General features: G+C 40.7%; 1 protein-coding gene across 3 annotated transcripts in view; it reads left to right on the top strand.

The window, feature by feature from the left end:
• Positions 1-17,072, top strand: part of fstl5 (follistatin-like 5) — a 534,185-nt gene that overhangs the window by 480,815 nt on the left and 36,298 nt on the right. For 2 of the 3 annotated variants that reach the window (XM_043698740.1, XM_043698750.1), the window contains exons 11-12: positions 5,897-5,923; positions 8,831-8,949. In XM_043698740.1, coding sequence (XP_043554675.1) covers positions 5,897-5,923; positions 8,831-8,949 — 146 coding nt within the window. The remainder of the gene's footprint in view (positions 1-5,896; positions 5,924-8,830; positions 8,950-17,072) is intronic. The other variant, XM_043698761.1, reaches the window with a different exon arrangement.

Here is a 17,072-nt window from a genome sequence, read left to right as displayed (position 1 = left end):
GTAATTTTATACACAAAATACATTAAAAACACAAAAGGTGCCATATGGTGACATACAGCATGGAAACAGACCGATTCATCATGCTGGCTAGCTTTCCAAAACTAAAGTAGTCCCATGAACCTGCATTTGGCACATATCCCTCTAACCCTCTCCATTCATGATCTTATCCAAATGTCAAAACAAAGGAAAATAAAGTTACCAGTATGTTTTTATTGTGAATTTATATTGATTTTAAGAGTTACAAATAGTTTAAGGAGTTATGGCAAGGCAATGGGGTATCCTGTGGCGGTTTCACAGCCAAACACACCTACAATGATTGCCATCAGTTACACAAGATTGACCTTTGGTTTTCGGAACTTGAGTAGCAGCTGGAGCCACTGTTGATCATCCACATTGCAGAGAACTATATGGTGGGCACATATAAGGAGGTGATCATACTCCAGATTAGACGTGTGTAGGCAGAGAGGGAAAAGGTGAGTCCAGACAGTCCAACAAGCCAGGCAGGTAGGACAAGAGTCGCCTGAGTTAATCATTCTTGCCAATCAATATTTCATTTTGGAAACTACTCAAGGCCATGGTTCCTCAGGGGAGTGCAGGCAGACACAGATCACAGCAACAAGCACATCTCAGTTGTACAGAGAAGAAGAAAGGTGATATAGTGGCTCAGTTATTAGCACTGCTACCTCACAGCTCTAGGAACCGGGTTTGATTCCACCCTCGTGTGTGTGTGTGTAGTTTGCACGTTCTCCTTGTGTCTGCGTGTTATAAAGTAGAGGTTGACCACCCCCACTCCAAGAACTAAAACCAAACTACTCAAAGAGGAGCACCTCACTTTATAATCTGTAAAAGTGGTGTAACCTGCCTTTCTGCAACGTCCAGTGGTTAAATAAAATAAATCCTTGACACTTATTTATCTAACTCTTGACAGTGAACAAATTAATTAACTTTTAACAAACAGAATAAATCCTTTCTAACTACTAACCATTCCCAAATAGAGCAAGATTCTAATGGTATGCTGTTCCAATATATATAAGTCCCACATATATGAAATTCAATAGAATTTAGTCTCTCGAGATTACAGCCAGGTTATATGTCTTCCGGAATGTTCTGTGCTTCTATGTCGTTCCTTCTGTCTTTCCTTCTTTCCATTGTTGGTACCATTGTAAATAGATAGTACTTTCTCTAAGAGCTAGAGCTGAAATCTCTAGCAAATAGCATTACTCTGCCAATTTTCCAATTGCCCCCTTCTTTTATACCCTTGATGACATATCATTAGTTTTACAATCAGATTGTCAAAGCCATCAGATTTAAATTTGATAGGTTTTTGGTATCTAAGGGTCTGATTCAAATTGATTAGCTAAATTCAAGAGCCTATTGTCTTGGTAAAAATGCTGCTTGGTCTGTTAACTGTACAGCCTTTCATTATAAATGTTTCAATTCAGATGCTCTCTGTGTACCTGCAAATTTTCAAAGTGCTGCTCACAGATATGCATTTTAAATCTCTAAGCAGTGAAAAAGCATAATCTTTTAAAGGGACACACAAAGCTTCCACACCTAGCATTTTGCAAACACTAATGATTTACAAACACCAAATTCTAACATGCTGCCCCCAATCTATAATTCATTTACCAAACTTTGCAACATCCCACATTCCAAACATATGCAGGCTGGGTGGGTTGGCCACTCTGAATTGGGATATGTAGGTTAGGTGAAATAGCTGTAGGAATTGCAGGTTTAGAGGAATACTGTAGGGGTTGGATCTGGGTAGGGTGCGCATTGTTGGATCAGTGTAGACTTAATGGGCAGAATAGCCTGTTTTCACACTGTAGGGATTCTATGTTTCCGCAGAGTAATTAATAAGTTGCTATAAAATAACCTTTAAGTATAAGTGAGCATGATCTCATAGATTTTACAATATATTTAAAAGTAAAGTTGTTCTAGCAGAAGCCATTGTTAAATTTTAATAACAACTATGAAAGCATGAGGCACATTATGAATGAGCTGGGTTCGGAAAATACATTGAGAAGCATGACAATACATAGGCAATGGATTATCCTTAAAGGAATATTAAATGGCCACATTGACTGTGCATTCTGCAAGGGGCAAAAAGTCAAAAAGTATCAGTCAGTTGTGACTGACAGAGGAAGATAAGGATTATATAAGCTTAAAAGAAAAGGCTTTTAAAGTGACCAGAAATTGTAAGAAATCTGAAAATTGGGAAGTTTTTAGAAAGAAAAAACAAATGAGAATCTAATAACTGATACAGAAAGGAAGAACAGGATACAAATACAATCCAGTATAAGAAAACATTTGAAAGAGAATCAGGAGAATTTATAATGGGCTGTCGAGAAATGTCAGAGAAGCTAAATCATTTCACTGAAGAAGAAAGAAGAAATCTCCCAGAATTAAACATCCAAGTGCAGCAGGAGAATAAAGAGTTGAAGGAAATTATGTTAGTAAAATGGTTGTACTGGAGAAATTCATGAGGCTGAAAGTCATTAACTGCCCTGGACCTAATAGCCTACATCCCAGAGAGTTGAAGGTGGTGGCGATAGAGAGAGTCAATGCATTGGAGAATTATGTTTGACAAACTTGTTGGAGTTTCTTGAGAATGTTGCAAACAAAATTGACAAAGAGAAGTGAATGGATGTAGTATAACTAGATTTTCGAAAAGCTTTTGACAAGGTTCTATATTGGAGGTTGGTTAGCAAAAGTAAAGCACTTGAGGTAGGAGATAAAGTTTTAGCATTGTTACGACACGGGGTAAACGTTCCTTGCTAATGTAAACCTGACACACAGAAAGGATTTACACTGTGCTGTAATCTATGAAATCCGAGATGCAAGGAACTATTCCCAAAAGCCACTATTTAAAGTAAAAATTAACAACTTTATTTTTAAAAGTCTAACAGAGAATAAATAATTAACAATTATTTACAACTACTTTCTCTAACCAATCTTTTACCTCCCCCTCTACAATATTAGCCCGATAAAACCCCCGATTAAGAATTACCAAAAAATTCAAATTTCAAAACCAGACAGCTGTCTAATCTTCTCTTTGTATCTTCCTCTGTCTTCTTTTCTTCTTAGGGATTTCTGTTTCAAAGATCCACACAGTAGGGAATCTAATCTAATCTAATCTAATCAGATCATTGATAGATGAAGGTACCTTTAAGAGAGATATTCTATGGGCAGTCTGTACTTGCTGGTGGCTTGGCAGTTCTCCTCCAACTGATTAATTTTCCTCAGTCTTATACGCCAAAGCATCAGATCATTTCATTGGTCTTAATATTGTAAAAAAATACCAAATTCAAACTTGATTGGAGTTTGGTATTTTGGTGCATAATTGAAACTAATTGCCTGAATTTGAATTTGTTTTTATCTCCTAGCAACCCAGTCAGTGCTAGCTGTTCTGAACAAGCATAACATTCTTACCTTGTTCCTGACTCTCTGTGCCTCTCGAAGTCCTTGCTACTGTTCCCAACTCTTTTCAGCACACACCTGCACTACATACAGTTTTGATGCACTTACTTAAGGAGAGAGAAGGTTTGTGAGATTAATTCCAGAGATGAAAGGCTTGTCTTCCAAGGAGAGGTTGAACAATTCAAGCTAGAGCTTAGAAAGGTGAGAGAAGATCTAATTTAGGTATATAAAATGCTAAAGGAGATTGACAAAGTAGATGTAGAATGAATGTTTCCTCTTGTAGAGCATTCTAGAACAAGAGGTCATAGTTTTAGGCTAAGGAGTGTCAGATGTAAACAGAGATAAGGAGGAATTCATTATCCCGAGTGCAGTGGAATCTGGGAGGCTGAATAAATTTAAGGAGGAGATGACAGTTTTTTTTTATTCTTAATGTATTAAAGGATTATGGGAACCAAGCAGGAATGCAGATTTAAGGCCAAGGTGAGATCAACCATGATTGTATGAAATAGCATAGCTGACCTGAAGGGCTGAAGTGCCTATTCCTTCTCTTAGTTGTCATGTCCACCAAATATCTGCTGATAGATTTGCATCACCTGCACCATATTTAAAATGCTGTTGGGCAACTGATAAAGCAGTGTCAGTCCAGATCTGTCCTGAAGAGTTCCTTGTGTTTGTCCCAGGCATGGCAGACAGGGAGAAATTAGTACCTTTGTGCAGCAGGGAACTGTGTCTCTTGCTGAACAGGATGGAGAAGTGATAGGACTTGCTCTTCCACCAGGATCAACAATGAAGGTCATGATACCAGACCTTTGCAGCCTGACCCAAGGTTGTCACCCAGGCTAGTGCAGTTGGGCAACTGATAAAGCAGTGTCAGTCCAGATCTGTCCTGAAGAGTTCCTCGTGTTTGTCCCAGGTATGGCAGATAGGGAGAAATTAGTACCTTTGTGCAGCAGGGAACTGTGTCTCTTGCTGAACAGGATGGAGAAGTGATAGGACTTGCTCTTCCACCAGGATCAACAATGAAGGTCATGATACCAGACCTTTGCAGCCTGACCCAAGGTTGTCACCCAGGCTAGTGCAGTCTCAACAATCTGAAGTAAGCCCAGGACTACAGGAAGATTTCCAATGTCCTTCTCCACCCTGTTGCAAAAGTGCCATCACCTTCTCTCCAATACTTCACACTCTCTCTATCTCTACTACTGTACCAACCCCCTGCTAGACTCATGATCTACTGTTGTCTGAAACATCTTCTCCAATTCACACTGGCCCAGGACACCTGCATCAAAATTTGCAGCTATACCATCCATTATCATTTCTCATGGTACCAGCCTCTCTCACATTCCGGGAGGAAAGTAGCCTAAAATAGGGCAGAAATAATTGATGCATTTTAACAGGTCTAATAAGGAAAGAATTTAAACAATGGTCCCTAGAGAATGCTGAGAAACAAAAGGACCTTGGTAAGCAAGTCCATGGATGACCATAGAAGTTGTCGACATAGGTAAATAGGGTGGTGAAGAAGACAAATGCGATAATTGCCTTTGTTAGCCGGATGTCGAACATAGTAGCAGGGAAGTGTTGTTGCTACTTTGTAGAGCATTGGTTTGGACACAAATCAAATAATCTGTGCAGATCTGGTTGTCGCATTATCGGAAAGATGGGATTGCAGAGGAGATTCACCAGGATGTTGCCTGGATGGAAAGTCTCAGTTATTTGGAGAAACTCGATCGACTGGGTTAGTTTTCCCCAGAGCACAAGAGACTGAGGGGAGATCTGATTGAAGTAAATAAAATTATGAGAGGCACCATGTGCTATTTTTCTCTGGAAGTCAACTTACTGCCGTCAGTCATAAACTTGATTATTACACTCCAGTGCAGAAGTGCTATTCAGCATATCAATCAACAGAGATTCATATATAAGGACATGGAAGAACTTGATGGTAGTTCAGTGCTATGTTGCTCAATGACACTGTACATGTATTATTAAACTGACTGTAATTTAGACATTTTAAGTTAAAGTTGCAACTAATCTGTTGTAATTTGATTTGAATGTTGGCTGTTATAATTTAAGACTGCAGGTGATTCAACTTGCTGCCAGAAATTAGATGACATGTTTGCACATGCTCAAAGCTTTAATCTTGTAATATTTTGAACAAAGATTAAAGATGGTTAGTAAAGTGGTCTTCATAAATTGCTAAACATTTTTTTTAAACATCAATCATCTAAAACAAAAAATAATCAGACAGCAGATAAGTATAGTGACTCAACTGTTGTATTTCAGCATCCTTTATATTATTTTGGGATCTTCCCCACTGTCCAAAATGGTTTTAGGAAAACTTATTGCATGGTCTCATTTTGTCTTTTTAAAAGTTATATTTGATATGGTGCAATGTCTATTGTAGCATTTGTCTTATTCTTCAAACTAATATGTTCACAACTGTTTAATTATATTCTGGCTCTCTCTTTTCTTGATGCTGCAGTTGCAAATATACTGTGGCAGGAGGAAGGTATTGAAGCAAGTTTTTGTCTTGTATTTATGTACTTGTAAAACTACCGTTATTAACATTCTCTATGTTCAAACTTCTGAATAAAATACCATCCTGATATTTTTAAGAGCAAGTGTGTTATGAAGATGTGGGGTTACTGTATCTTTAAGAGTTAAAAGCTAACAGAACTACCTGACATCACCAAGTGTTCTGAACAAGATACAATGTAACATGTGGTCCAGCAGCAAGGGGAGCTGGTTGCCTGGAGACAAAAACAAATTCGAATTAGGCCAATCAGTTTAAATTATACCCCCTCCAAAAAAAACCAAACTCCAATCAAGTTTGAATTGAGTATATTGACAATATTAAAAGCCAATGACACAATCCGATGCTTTGGGGGTATAAGACTTGGGAGAAATTGAACAGTTGGGGGAGAACTATCAAAAGACCAATAGATGAAGGCTGCTAGTCAGAACTGTTAGAGAGGTACCTGTCTAGAGAAGGAGTTTGTACAGAGAAAAAAAAACATCGTCACCAACCTGGAGAGCAAATCTACCAAGGAATATACGACCATTGGCTGGATTTGAAATTTGAATTTTTTTGGTAAATCTTACTCAGGGATTTTATCGGACTAGAATTATAGAAGGGAAAGTAAAAGATAGGTTAGAGGAAGGAGTTGTGAATAGCTGTTAGTTAATTATTCTGTGTTATACTTTAAGAAATAAAGTTGTCAATTTTTACTTTAAATAGTTCTTGACGTCTCGAATTTTCAGATTACTGCACAGGATAAATCTTTTCTGCATTGCTGTTTTAAATTAAGCAGGAGGGTTTAGAGTAAAATTAATTCAGATAACCTTGAAAATCTTAAGTCTCTTGCATGAGCTGGGTGTCAGGGTTGGTGTCTGGACATGGCTCTGGCAGCAGCTCAAGGTGCCAGTTATCCAGATAGGGCCAGACATCCTCTTTGCCTGCCTGGGACAACCTCAAGGCATCCTCTATACAGATTCCTGACCCTCCAATCTCCAAACTCTATGATGGACTGACTGCTCAAAATATTCCTTAACTAAAGATTTAAATGTGTCGTTAGTGAGGGCACCTTCATGTTAATACGCCTCTCTGAGATTTACCTTTCATTTCACATTCTGTTCCTGTCAAACTTTAAGGCCTCTGGCCCAGGAAAGAATCATAGGACTACCGATGCTGGAAATCAGAAGCACAAACAGAGATTGCAGGGAAATCTCAGCAGGTCTGGCAGTACGTTTGGAGAGAAAACACAGTTGACATTTTGTTTTCAGTGACCCTTCTCCAGAACTTATTGAAGCTAGGAAATCATTAATATATATGCTGAAGGTGGGATGGGGAGAGAAGAGAGGAGGAGGGGAGATGGGTGAAGATGAAGCCAGAGAAAGAGAACAATCTCTGAACAAAGAAAGGAATGAATAAAGGTCAACCTGGGAGAATCAATAGCTACTAATTTAGACTATTAGTAGCTGACAATAGGACAATTGTGGCAGCAGGCCATGTGATGACAAAGCCTGGTGTATGGGGCATTGGGGTAAAGACATGGGAGAAGGTGCTTCGGCCCTAACTTTATCGAGTCCTAAAGGTTGCGGGGTTCCCAAGGAGAAAAATGAAATTCTGATAAGAAAGCTTGCGCTGACCTTCGCAAGAGCACTGCAGCAAGCCTGAGAGAGAGATACTACCTAGGGAACAAGGTGGTGTGGCAGACAACAGGAATTTCAGAGTCTTTTGTGCAGACAGAACATGTTCCACAAAGCAGTCACCCAGTGTGTGTTTCGTCTCCCCAATGTACAGGAGACTACATTGTGAGCAGCGAATACAGTAGATTAAACTGAATGAACTAGACAGATACATGAATGGGCAGAGAGCAAAAGGGATACAGATCCTTAAAAAACAGACAGCAGGTAGAGGATCTGTATCAGCGCAGGCTTGGAGGGCCGAAGGGCCTTTTCCTGTGCTGTTTTGATCTTTGTTCTTTGTTTAAGTACAGGTAAATCACTGCTTCACCTGGAAGCTGTGTCTGGGGCCTTGGATAGCGAGGAAGGAGGAGATAAACAGGCAGGTGTTACACCTTCTGCAATTACAAGGAAAGGTGCCATGTGGGGAGGTGTTGGGAGTGAAGGGGGAATCGACCAGGTTGTTCCAGAGGTAACAGACCTGTAGAAGGCTGACAAGGGAGAAGTCCAGGCCGAACATAATCCTAAACTAAACTAGTCCTACCTATCTGTTCCTGGCCCACATCCCACCAAATCTTTCCTACTCATGTACTTATCCAAATGTCTTTTAAACATTGTAGTTTTACCCAAATCCACCACACGCGGACTACGCGGACAAATGTAAAACATTTGCCCCTCCTGTCACTTTAAAAACTTGCCCCTAGTCCTGAAATTCCCCATTCTAGGGAAAAGCCAACTGCCATTAACTCGATCTGTACTCTCTCATTATTTTATTAACTTCTATAAGGTCACCTCTCAACCTCCTAAGCTCTAGTGGAAAAGTCCCAGCCTATCCAGCCTTCCTTTCTAACTCAAACCTTCCAAAACTGGCAACATCCAGGTGAATCTCTTCTGAGCCCTTTCCAACTTAATACTATCCTTCCTATAAATGAGCAACAAGAACTGGACACAGTACTCTACAAGAGGCCTCACCAATGTCCTATACAACATCACCATGACTTCCTAACTCCAATACTCAAAAGGACTGAGCAATGAAGGCAAATGTGCCAAAAGTCTTGCAGATCCTTGATCAGAATCCTTTCCATAGAGGTACCGCCTGAAATGTTACCTACCTTTCTCTCTTATATGCTGTTTGACATCTGTGCATTTATACTATTTGTTCTCATTTTGACTTTCTGCCCTTCCAATGTTTTCTTTTCTTTCTTCAAACTTGTCGCATTTCTTTTGCTAGGATTGGGAGTTGGAAACATGTTCTATATTTTTTATGAGGATGGAATCAAGGTAATTCAACCAACAGAATGTGAGATTCAACGACACATTAAACCTTCAGAGAAAATCCTAGGAAATCAGGTGAGCACATTTATGCAAATGCAGTCATTTGAATTGGTTAATTTATACAGAAATATAGATCATTGTCAAAATTAAAACATTTCATTATTCCCTTTGGTTAGTCCGATCCCTGACTCCAGGTATACTGCAAATTAATTTTCTTCTCTGATGGCGGATGAGCTAAAATTTCACCTTTATGTCTTCAAAAAACTCACCTCAGAACTGCAGTAAATATCAACATAACCACTTTATAAAGTTAATCTCATCTTGTTTTGAGGATGGCTTTGCTCGCACAATCCAATAGTTGTAAAGCATATAAGCTGGTTTCAGCATTATAATTTTCCACTTCTTAATTTTTAGGCATTCCTCGCCCTCAATCCACATCCTGTATCACTTCTCACTCACCTCCATCCTTATTCATATCCTGCCTTGCCCCTTTTGTATACTGTCATACTCTCCAATCTCAAATCCCTCCATTTTCCTTTCATGACCCCGACGTCACTTTCACACCTCTTTAATTAGATCCATGTCTCCTCCATACCTACTCACAAAGTGTACACCATGTGCAGAAGCATTGAGTCATGAACAAGTCTAAAATGCACCTAAAAGAAATAAGTGAAGACACTTTGAAAAATGATAACTGCTCATCCTGGTACTCTATAAAAGTGTCAATCTACTACAACCATTCATAGTGTCCATAGATACATCTTTAACCCTGTTTTTTAAAATTTCATCCAAGTAGGAATTTATAAACTACTTCAAAGGTATCATAACTTATTATGATCTCTTGTATCTGTTCATCAAGTGCTGCCTTTCAAGCTTGGATGTAAAGAATGGCTTTACATTCAAGCCATGTAAACAGATCCCAACTGAAATGACTCCATTAGCCATTCTTGAAGATCAGCCAAACATTCATAATGAAGAAATTTGGGAAAACAGATATCTGTTGATCTAGTTACCAGATAGCTACACTGCACATTATGGCCAAGCTCCAACACTTACTTATGATTTTCGTGAAGAAGGAAATGTTGACAATGACTTGCCACTATTATAACCCATTGATTCTACACATAGCGGGTGCTGTCACGGTTGGCACTCAAGGCGCATTGCAGTATTGAAGGGATATTGATGGGGTATAAGGGTATGATTGGGATATGTGCGAGCATTCAGCAGTTGTGAGGTTTCTGAGAGGGCATTGGCAAAGCCTTTTAAACGTTCTTGTCCAAATGTACCTGACTCCTCAGTATGCTTCTCTCAGAATTCCCAAACTTACCTGGTTTTACAGATTTCCATAGCCAGGTTGTAAGTTTGCTCACTGAGCTGGTAGGTTTGCTCACAGACGTTTCGTCACCATGCTAGGTAACATCATCAGTGCACCTCCGGTGAAGCTCTGTTCTATCCTGCTTCCTATTTGTATGTCTTGATCTGTTGTGGTGAGAGATATCATTGCTGATTCTTTTTCTGAGAGGTTGATAAATGGGGTCCAAATCGATGTGTTTATTGGTGCAGTTCCAGTTTGAATGCCAGGCCTCTAGGAATTCCCTTGTGTGTCTCTGTTTAGTCCGGATGTGTTGTCCCCGTCAAAGTGGTGTCCTTCCTCATCTGTATGTGAGGATACTAGTGATAGTGGTTCATGGCCTTTGGTGGCTAGTTTCCTGCCTGTCTGTCCAATGTAGTGTTTGTTATAGTCCTTGCAGGGTCCTTTAGGTTCATCAGGAGCTGCTTCAGTGTGTTGGTAGGTTTGTGGGCTACCATAATGCCAAAGGGTCAGAGCAATCTGCTCATTGTCTCCGCAATGTCTTTGATGTATGGTAGTGTGGCTAGAGTTTCTGGGCTTGTTGTATCTGTTTGTTTGGGTTGTGGACTGTGTTTATCGGGTACACATTGTCAATATTACGCTGTACAGGTATTTTTCTTCTTCTGCTTCAAGTACCTGGGAGCTGCAGTGTGTTGTGGCCCATTTGAATAATGTCTTGATGCAGCTCCGTTTATGGGTATTGGGATGATTGCTCCCGTAGATAAGTGTCTGGTCTGTGTGCGTTGCTTTCCTTTAGACACTGGTCTGCAGTACTCCACTGAATGTTCGTTCCACTCTGACGATTTAGGAAGGGGGGGGCGTGGTGTCTGTTGTTGTTCTCTTCCTCTTTTGGTGAAATTTATGCCAGTAAGGACGTTGTTAATGATATTTGTAGGTTTCCTCTAATTTGTTCCGTTTCGTGATGAAAACTATGTCATCCACATAGTGGACCCAAAGCTTGGGTTGGATCATGGGGGGGGGGGGAAGGGCTGTTCGATCTAGACTCTGAATCACTGCTTCTGCTAAGAATCCTGATATTGGTGATCCCATGGGTGTCCTGTTGATTTGTTTGTGAGTCTTGTTGTTGAAAATGAAGAAGTTTGTGAAGCACAGGTCTACTCGTTCGAGGATGCTGTCCTTGCTGATGGAGTTGGTGCTGTCTGATGTTTGTGTCCTTGGTTCATCTAGTAATGAGATCAGTGTTTCTTTGGCCAGGCTTATGTTAATTGATATGAATAAGGCCATTACATCAGAGGAGACCATGACTTCATCTTCTTCTATCTTGGTGTCTTTGATGACGTTTAGGAATTCTTGAGAGGAGTGGATGGAGTGACATGAGTCTTCTACTATTTCAGTTTACAGTGAAGTTCCTTTGTGAGTCTGTATGTTGGTGTGCCAGAGAGTGAGACTATGGATCTGACGGAAGCTCCTGATTTGTGTACCCTCGGTAATCATCTCCATCAGGGGCTGAAGGGCCTGTACCTCGCTGTAATTTAATCTGTAGTAACAGGGTGTGTTGGATCTATCAGTTTTCATTCTTTGGGGATTTGTCTTGTTAATTTCACCTGATTTGTGAAGTTTCTTCAGAGATGCTGTGATATGGTTTTCTAGCTGTGGATTTGGGTCTATTGCCACCTGTTGGTAGGTGTCTGTGAGTAGTGGGTTCACCTTTTCAATGTACTGTGTTCTCTTTAGGATGTCAGTCCTTTGTCAGCTGGTAGGCTTTCCTTTCCTCTATGTTGAGCGTGTTCCCTTCTTTCTTCCTGCTTAGTGCTGGTGGTACTGTCTGCCTGATGATCTGCTGGGTTTCTTCCGTAAGTTCATTGTCTTTCAGGGTTGATTCCAGTGCTGCGAGGAAGGCCATTTTGTCCACGTCTCTGTCGCTGTAGTTCATCCCTCATATTAACACAGCTTTCTCCGTGTCTGTTAGTGGTCGGTCCAACAGGTTCCTAATCAAACATCTCATAAACCAGAGAATGGCAGAACAGAATGGCCGCAGAATGTTGCAAGAAATGATTAATGAAGCCCACAACCAACTCATAATATCAACTCCCACAGACCATGACACATAAATAGATAGCGGGACAGAATACCAGCACTTCACCAGAGGCTCACTGATGGTGTTACCTAGCATGGTGATGAAATGTCTGAAACCAAACCTACCAGCTCAGCGAGCAAACTTACAACCTGAACCTCCACTTGAGCTACAAATCTTCTCAAAGATTGCAGATTTCCATATCCCTCCCGTTTTGTTGCGATTAGTTTGGGATATGAAATCAAATTTCTCTCAGCCCTTCAGAGTTGTGCTCCTGTCATCACAGAACATTTATGCAAAGTGTTTTCAGACACAGTTCCTGATGCCGGGAAATGGAAATGCCATAGTCAGAAATGGAGAGGTGTGTTTGAAACTCTGTTGCCCTAATTGTTACTTCACCCATTCCCAACAGAATTCCAGGTATGTGCTAAAGAGGAAAATCCACCTTATGGCCTCTACTATTGACACGAGCCTTTTAATTTCCAGATAGTCTTTAAACTGGTTTCAAGTTCTCAAGCTGCCATTTGAAATGAGTTTTCCTGACTTACTAATCCAGTAACATAACCACTGAGAAATGTTAATAAAATGTTAATAAAGAGACAATTCTTTTTGCCACTGTTTCAAACAGGCATTGGGTTGTTTTGAATTTCACACAATGGTTGTCAACTGTGGGTTTTTTGTCATTATTGATATACGTTGCAAATACATTCTTTGCTGAAACGTACAGAGTATCACGTGAAGTCAGCCAACTTGTCTGTCCTTGGCATGCTGCAATGCTCCGGCAAATCACAGCAAAAATGGAGAAACAACACCTCATCTTCAAACTAGGCAGTTTGCAAACTTTTGGACTCAATATTGAATTCAACAGCTTCAAATTGTGAACCTGTTCCTTCCCTTTCCTTTCGCTTTGCTTGTTACATTCTGGAGGACCTTCTGTCATCCCTCCCCTCGCCACAATGGGACGGTCTGTTCTTTCTAGTCTTACAGTAAGACACATTGTTCTGCCATTTGCACATACCAATGACTATTCTCTCCCACCGCTCTCTAACCACCACCCCCCCCCCCAACTATTGCATAAATGCTATTCCCTCCACACTTCACTTCAGCTCTGATGAAGAGTCATTACAACTCGAAATATTAGTTTGCTTTCTGTCCATGGATGCTGCCTGAGCTGCGGTGGTCTCCAGAACTTTCTTTCGGCAACTGCAGTAATTTGATCCGACGTTGCATTTTCCTCATATCAACTCTGATTTAAATTGAATGACAAATAGCCAATGTCCTTTTTGGTCTTGGATCTTTTGTCCATTGGGAACAGTTTTTCTCTACTTGAGGAAGTGCTAGGTTATGATAATCTCATTGACCTAGTAACCCAGAGGTCCCAGCATACCGTTCTGGGGACACCAGTTATTAAAATTTGAGATCAATAATGGTCTGGAGTAAATGTTAGCCTAATCACAACCATGTAGCTATTGTCAATTGTTGTAAAAGTCCAGCTTGTTTAGTGGAAGAAGTTTGCTAGCTTTATCCAGTCTCCAGATCCAAAGCAAATCTATCTTTAGAAATAGGCACTCAGTTCAAGGGCTTTTAGGGACAGACAACACATGCCAATTTATCGCGCAACACCCATGTCTCTTGCAAAACTAATAGAAAAAATCCAGATATTCCTTGATTTTGAGTGTCTACACCACATCTCCTCTCAACCTATTCTGCTGTAAAAAGAACAGCTCCAACTTCTCCCATCTAAGCAGAGAACTATATTCCACAGTACCTGAATCCATTGCATCATTGCATTGCATTTTACTGAGTGAGGTCATTTGTGTACCATAGAACATCAAACTGTACAACACAGGAACAGGCACTTCAGTGCATGGTGTTGTGCTGAACGTGATGCCAAATTAAACATTCTGTTCTGCCTGCCCTTGCCCCATATCCCTCCACTCCTTGCATACTCATGTGTTTATCGAAAAGTCTTTTAACTGCCCTTATCATATCTGCCTCCACCATCATCTCTGGCAGCACAATCCACACTGATGTTTGTGTTAAAAACCTTGCCCCTCACATCTCCTTTGAATCCTCCACCCCCTCACCTTATGTCCCCTAGTATTAGACATTTCAACGCTGGGAAAAATATTCTGACCATCAGCACTGTCTATGTAACTCATAATTTTTGAGACTTCTGTCAATACTCCCCTCAGCCTCCACCACTCCAGAGAAAACAACTTGAGTTTTACTAGACTCTCCTTATTGCTCACACCATCTAATCCAGGAAGTATCCTGGTAAGTCTCTTCTGCACCCTGTCCAAAGCCTTCACGTCCTCACCGTAAAGTGGCAACCGTAATACTCTTAAGTGTGGCCAAAGTCTTATAGCGTTGCAATATGACCTCCTGACTCTTGTACTCAATCCCCTAACCAATAAAGGCAAGCATGCCACAAGACCACCTTACAACCCTGTCTGCTTGTGTGGCCACTTTCAGTAAGCTATGGACTTGAACCCCAATGTCTCTCTCCACATCAGTGCTGTTCAGGGTCCATTAACTGCATACTTCTCCTTCACATTTGATCTCCTAAAGTACAGCACCTCACACTTACCCAGGTTCAACTCCATCTGGCATTTCTCCACCCATATCTGCAATTAATGTATATCCCTCTGTGTGTTTTGACAATCTTCTACACTATTCACAACTCCACCGATCTTTATGTTGTCTGCAAACTTACTAACCTAATTAATCTACATTTACATCCAAGTAATTTATAAACAGCAGAGGTTCCAATACAGATCCCTGTAGAATACCCCTAGTCATGGACCCTCAACCTGAAAAACAACCTTCTACCACTACCCTGTGCCATTATTGGCCAGCCAATTCTGAATTCATGCAGCCAGGTCACCGTGGATCTTATGCATCTTAATCTTCGGGATGAACATAACATGAGGGACCTTGTCGAAAGCCTTACTAACGTCCATGTAGACAACATCCACTGCTCAACACTCATCAATCATCTTTGTCATCTCCATGAAAAATGTAATCCAGTTAGTAAGACATGACCTGCTCTGCACAATGCCATGCTGACTGTCCCTAATTAGGGCATGCCTTTCCAAATTTGTGAAAATCCTACGCCTAAGAATCGTCTCCAAAATTTTCCCAACCACCGATGTGAGACTCACCAGCCTATAGTATTCTGGATTATCCCTAATTCCCTTCTTGAATGGGAGAACAACAATGGCTACATGCCAGTTCTCCAAGACAACTCTACTGGCTAATGAAGATATAAGGCTCCAGCAATATTCCCTCTCGACACTCTCAATAACCAGGGTGGATACCATCAGGCCCTGGAGACGTATGCACCATTCCTTTCTTGATCTCAAAATGCCATCGCATATCAGTCCATTCCACCCAAATCTTACTATCCTCTATACCCTTCTCCTGGGTGAAAACTGATGCAAAGTATTCACCAGGAGTAGATAGAACTGGTCAATTCTGAGCTGACTCCACTGAGCCTGGTTTTTACCCAGGTTTGTATGAGCATGCTGGCTTCTGTTATATGTCCCTTTATTCTGGTTTGTATTATTGTTCAACGCTTTCAACATCTAGCATGATGTGGTTGCCCTACATTTTCTTCCCTTGGTGATGTACCTTCATTCGACTTGAATTTTCCTTTCTTTAAGGATGTCAATTGTTCACTAACATTTTTGTGTCAAGTTCCAATTCTGATTGATTTGGACGACTAAAATTGACTCCCTTCAAGTCAAGTATCTTCAGTCAAGATTGCGTCTTGTCCTTTCCGTAGCTGTAAGGACATAGGTTGTAGGAGCAGATGTAGGCCATTCATCCCATCAAGTTGACTCCACCGTTCAATGGGATCATGACTGATCTGCTAGTCCTCAGCAACACTTGTGTGCATTTTCCCAATTGCTCTGCGATTCTCTCACTAATTAAAGATCTGTCTCAGCCTTGAATATACCAAACAACCCAGTGTGGACAGTTCTCTGCGATAAAGAATTCCACAGAATCATTACCATCTGAGAGAAGAAACTCCTCATCATTCTGTCTTAAATCTGTAATGATGTACAGCAGCTGGTGTTGGACTGGGGTGGATAACATCAAAAATCACACAACACCAGGTTATAGATTCAGTAAGTGGATGTACCTACTAGAGAAGGTGCAAAACCTGACCTACTCTTGAGAAATAAGGCAAGGCAGGTGACTGAGATGTCAGTGGGGGAGCACTTTGGGGCCAGTGACCATCATTCTATTAGTCTTAAAATAGTGATGGAAAAGTATAGACCGATCTAAAAGTAGAAGTCCTAAATTGGAGAAAGGCCAATTTTTACGGTATTGGGCAAGAACTTTCAAAAACTAATTGGGGACAGATGTTCCAGGTAAAGGGACATCTGGAAAATGGGAAGCCTTCAGAAATGAGGTAATGAGAATCCAGAGACAGTATATTCCTGTCATGGTGCAAGGAAAGGCTGTTGGGTATAGGGAATGCTGGATGACTAAAGAAATTGAGGGTTTGATTAAGAAAAAGAAGGAAGCATATGCAAGGTATAGACAGAGTGAATCCTTAGAAGAGTATAAAGGAAATAGGAGTATACTTGATAGGGAAATCAGGAGGGCAAAATGGGGACAGGAGATGTCTCTGGCAAATAGAATTAAGGAGAATCCAAAGTATTTTTACAAATACGTTAAGGACAAAAGGGTAACTAGGGAGAGAATAGGGCCCCTTAAAGATCAGAGGAGAAAGTGAGGTCTGCAGATGCTGGAGATCAAAGTTGAAACTTTATTGCTGGAACAGCACAGCAGGTCAGGCAG

Source organism: Chiloscyllium plagiosum, chromosome 1 (genome assembly GCF_004010195.1).
Source record: "Chiloscyllium plagiosum isolate BGI_BamShark_2017 chromosome 1, ASM401019v2, whole genome shotgun sequence".
NCBI lineage: Eukaryota > Metazoa > Chordata > Chondrichthyes > Orectolobiformes > Hemiscylliidae > Chiloscyllium > Chiloscyllium plagiosum.
The sequence above is the reverse complement of the archived record's forward strand: the minus strand, read 5'-3'. Positions and strand labels throughout refer to the sequence as shown.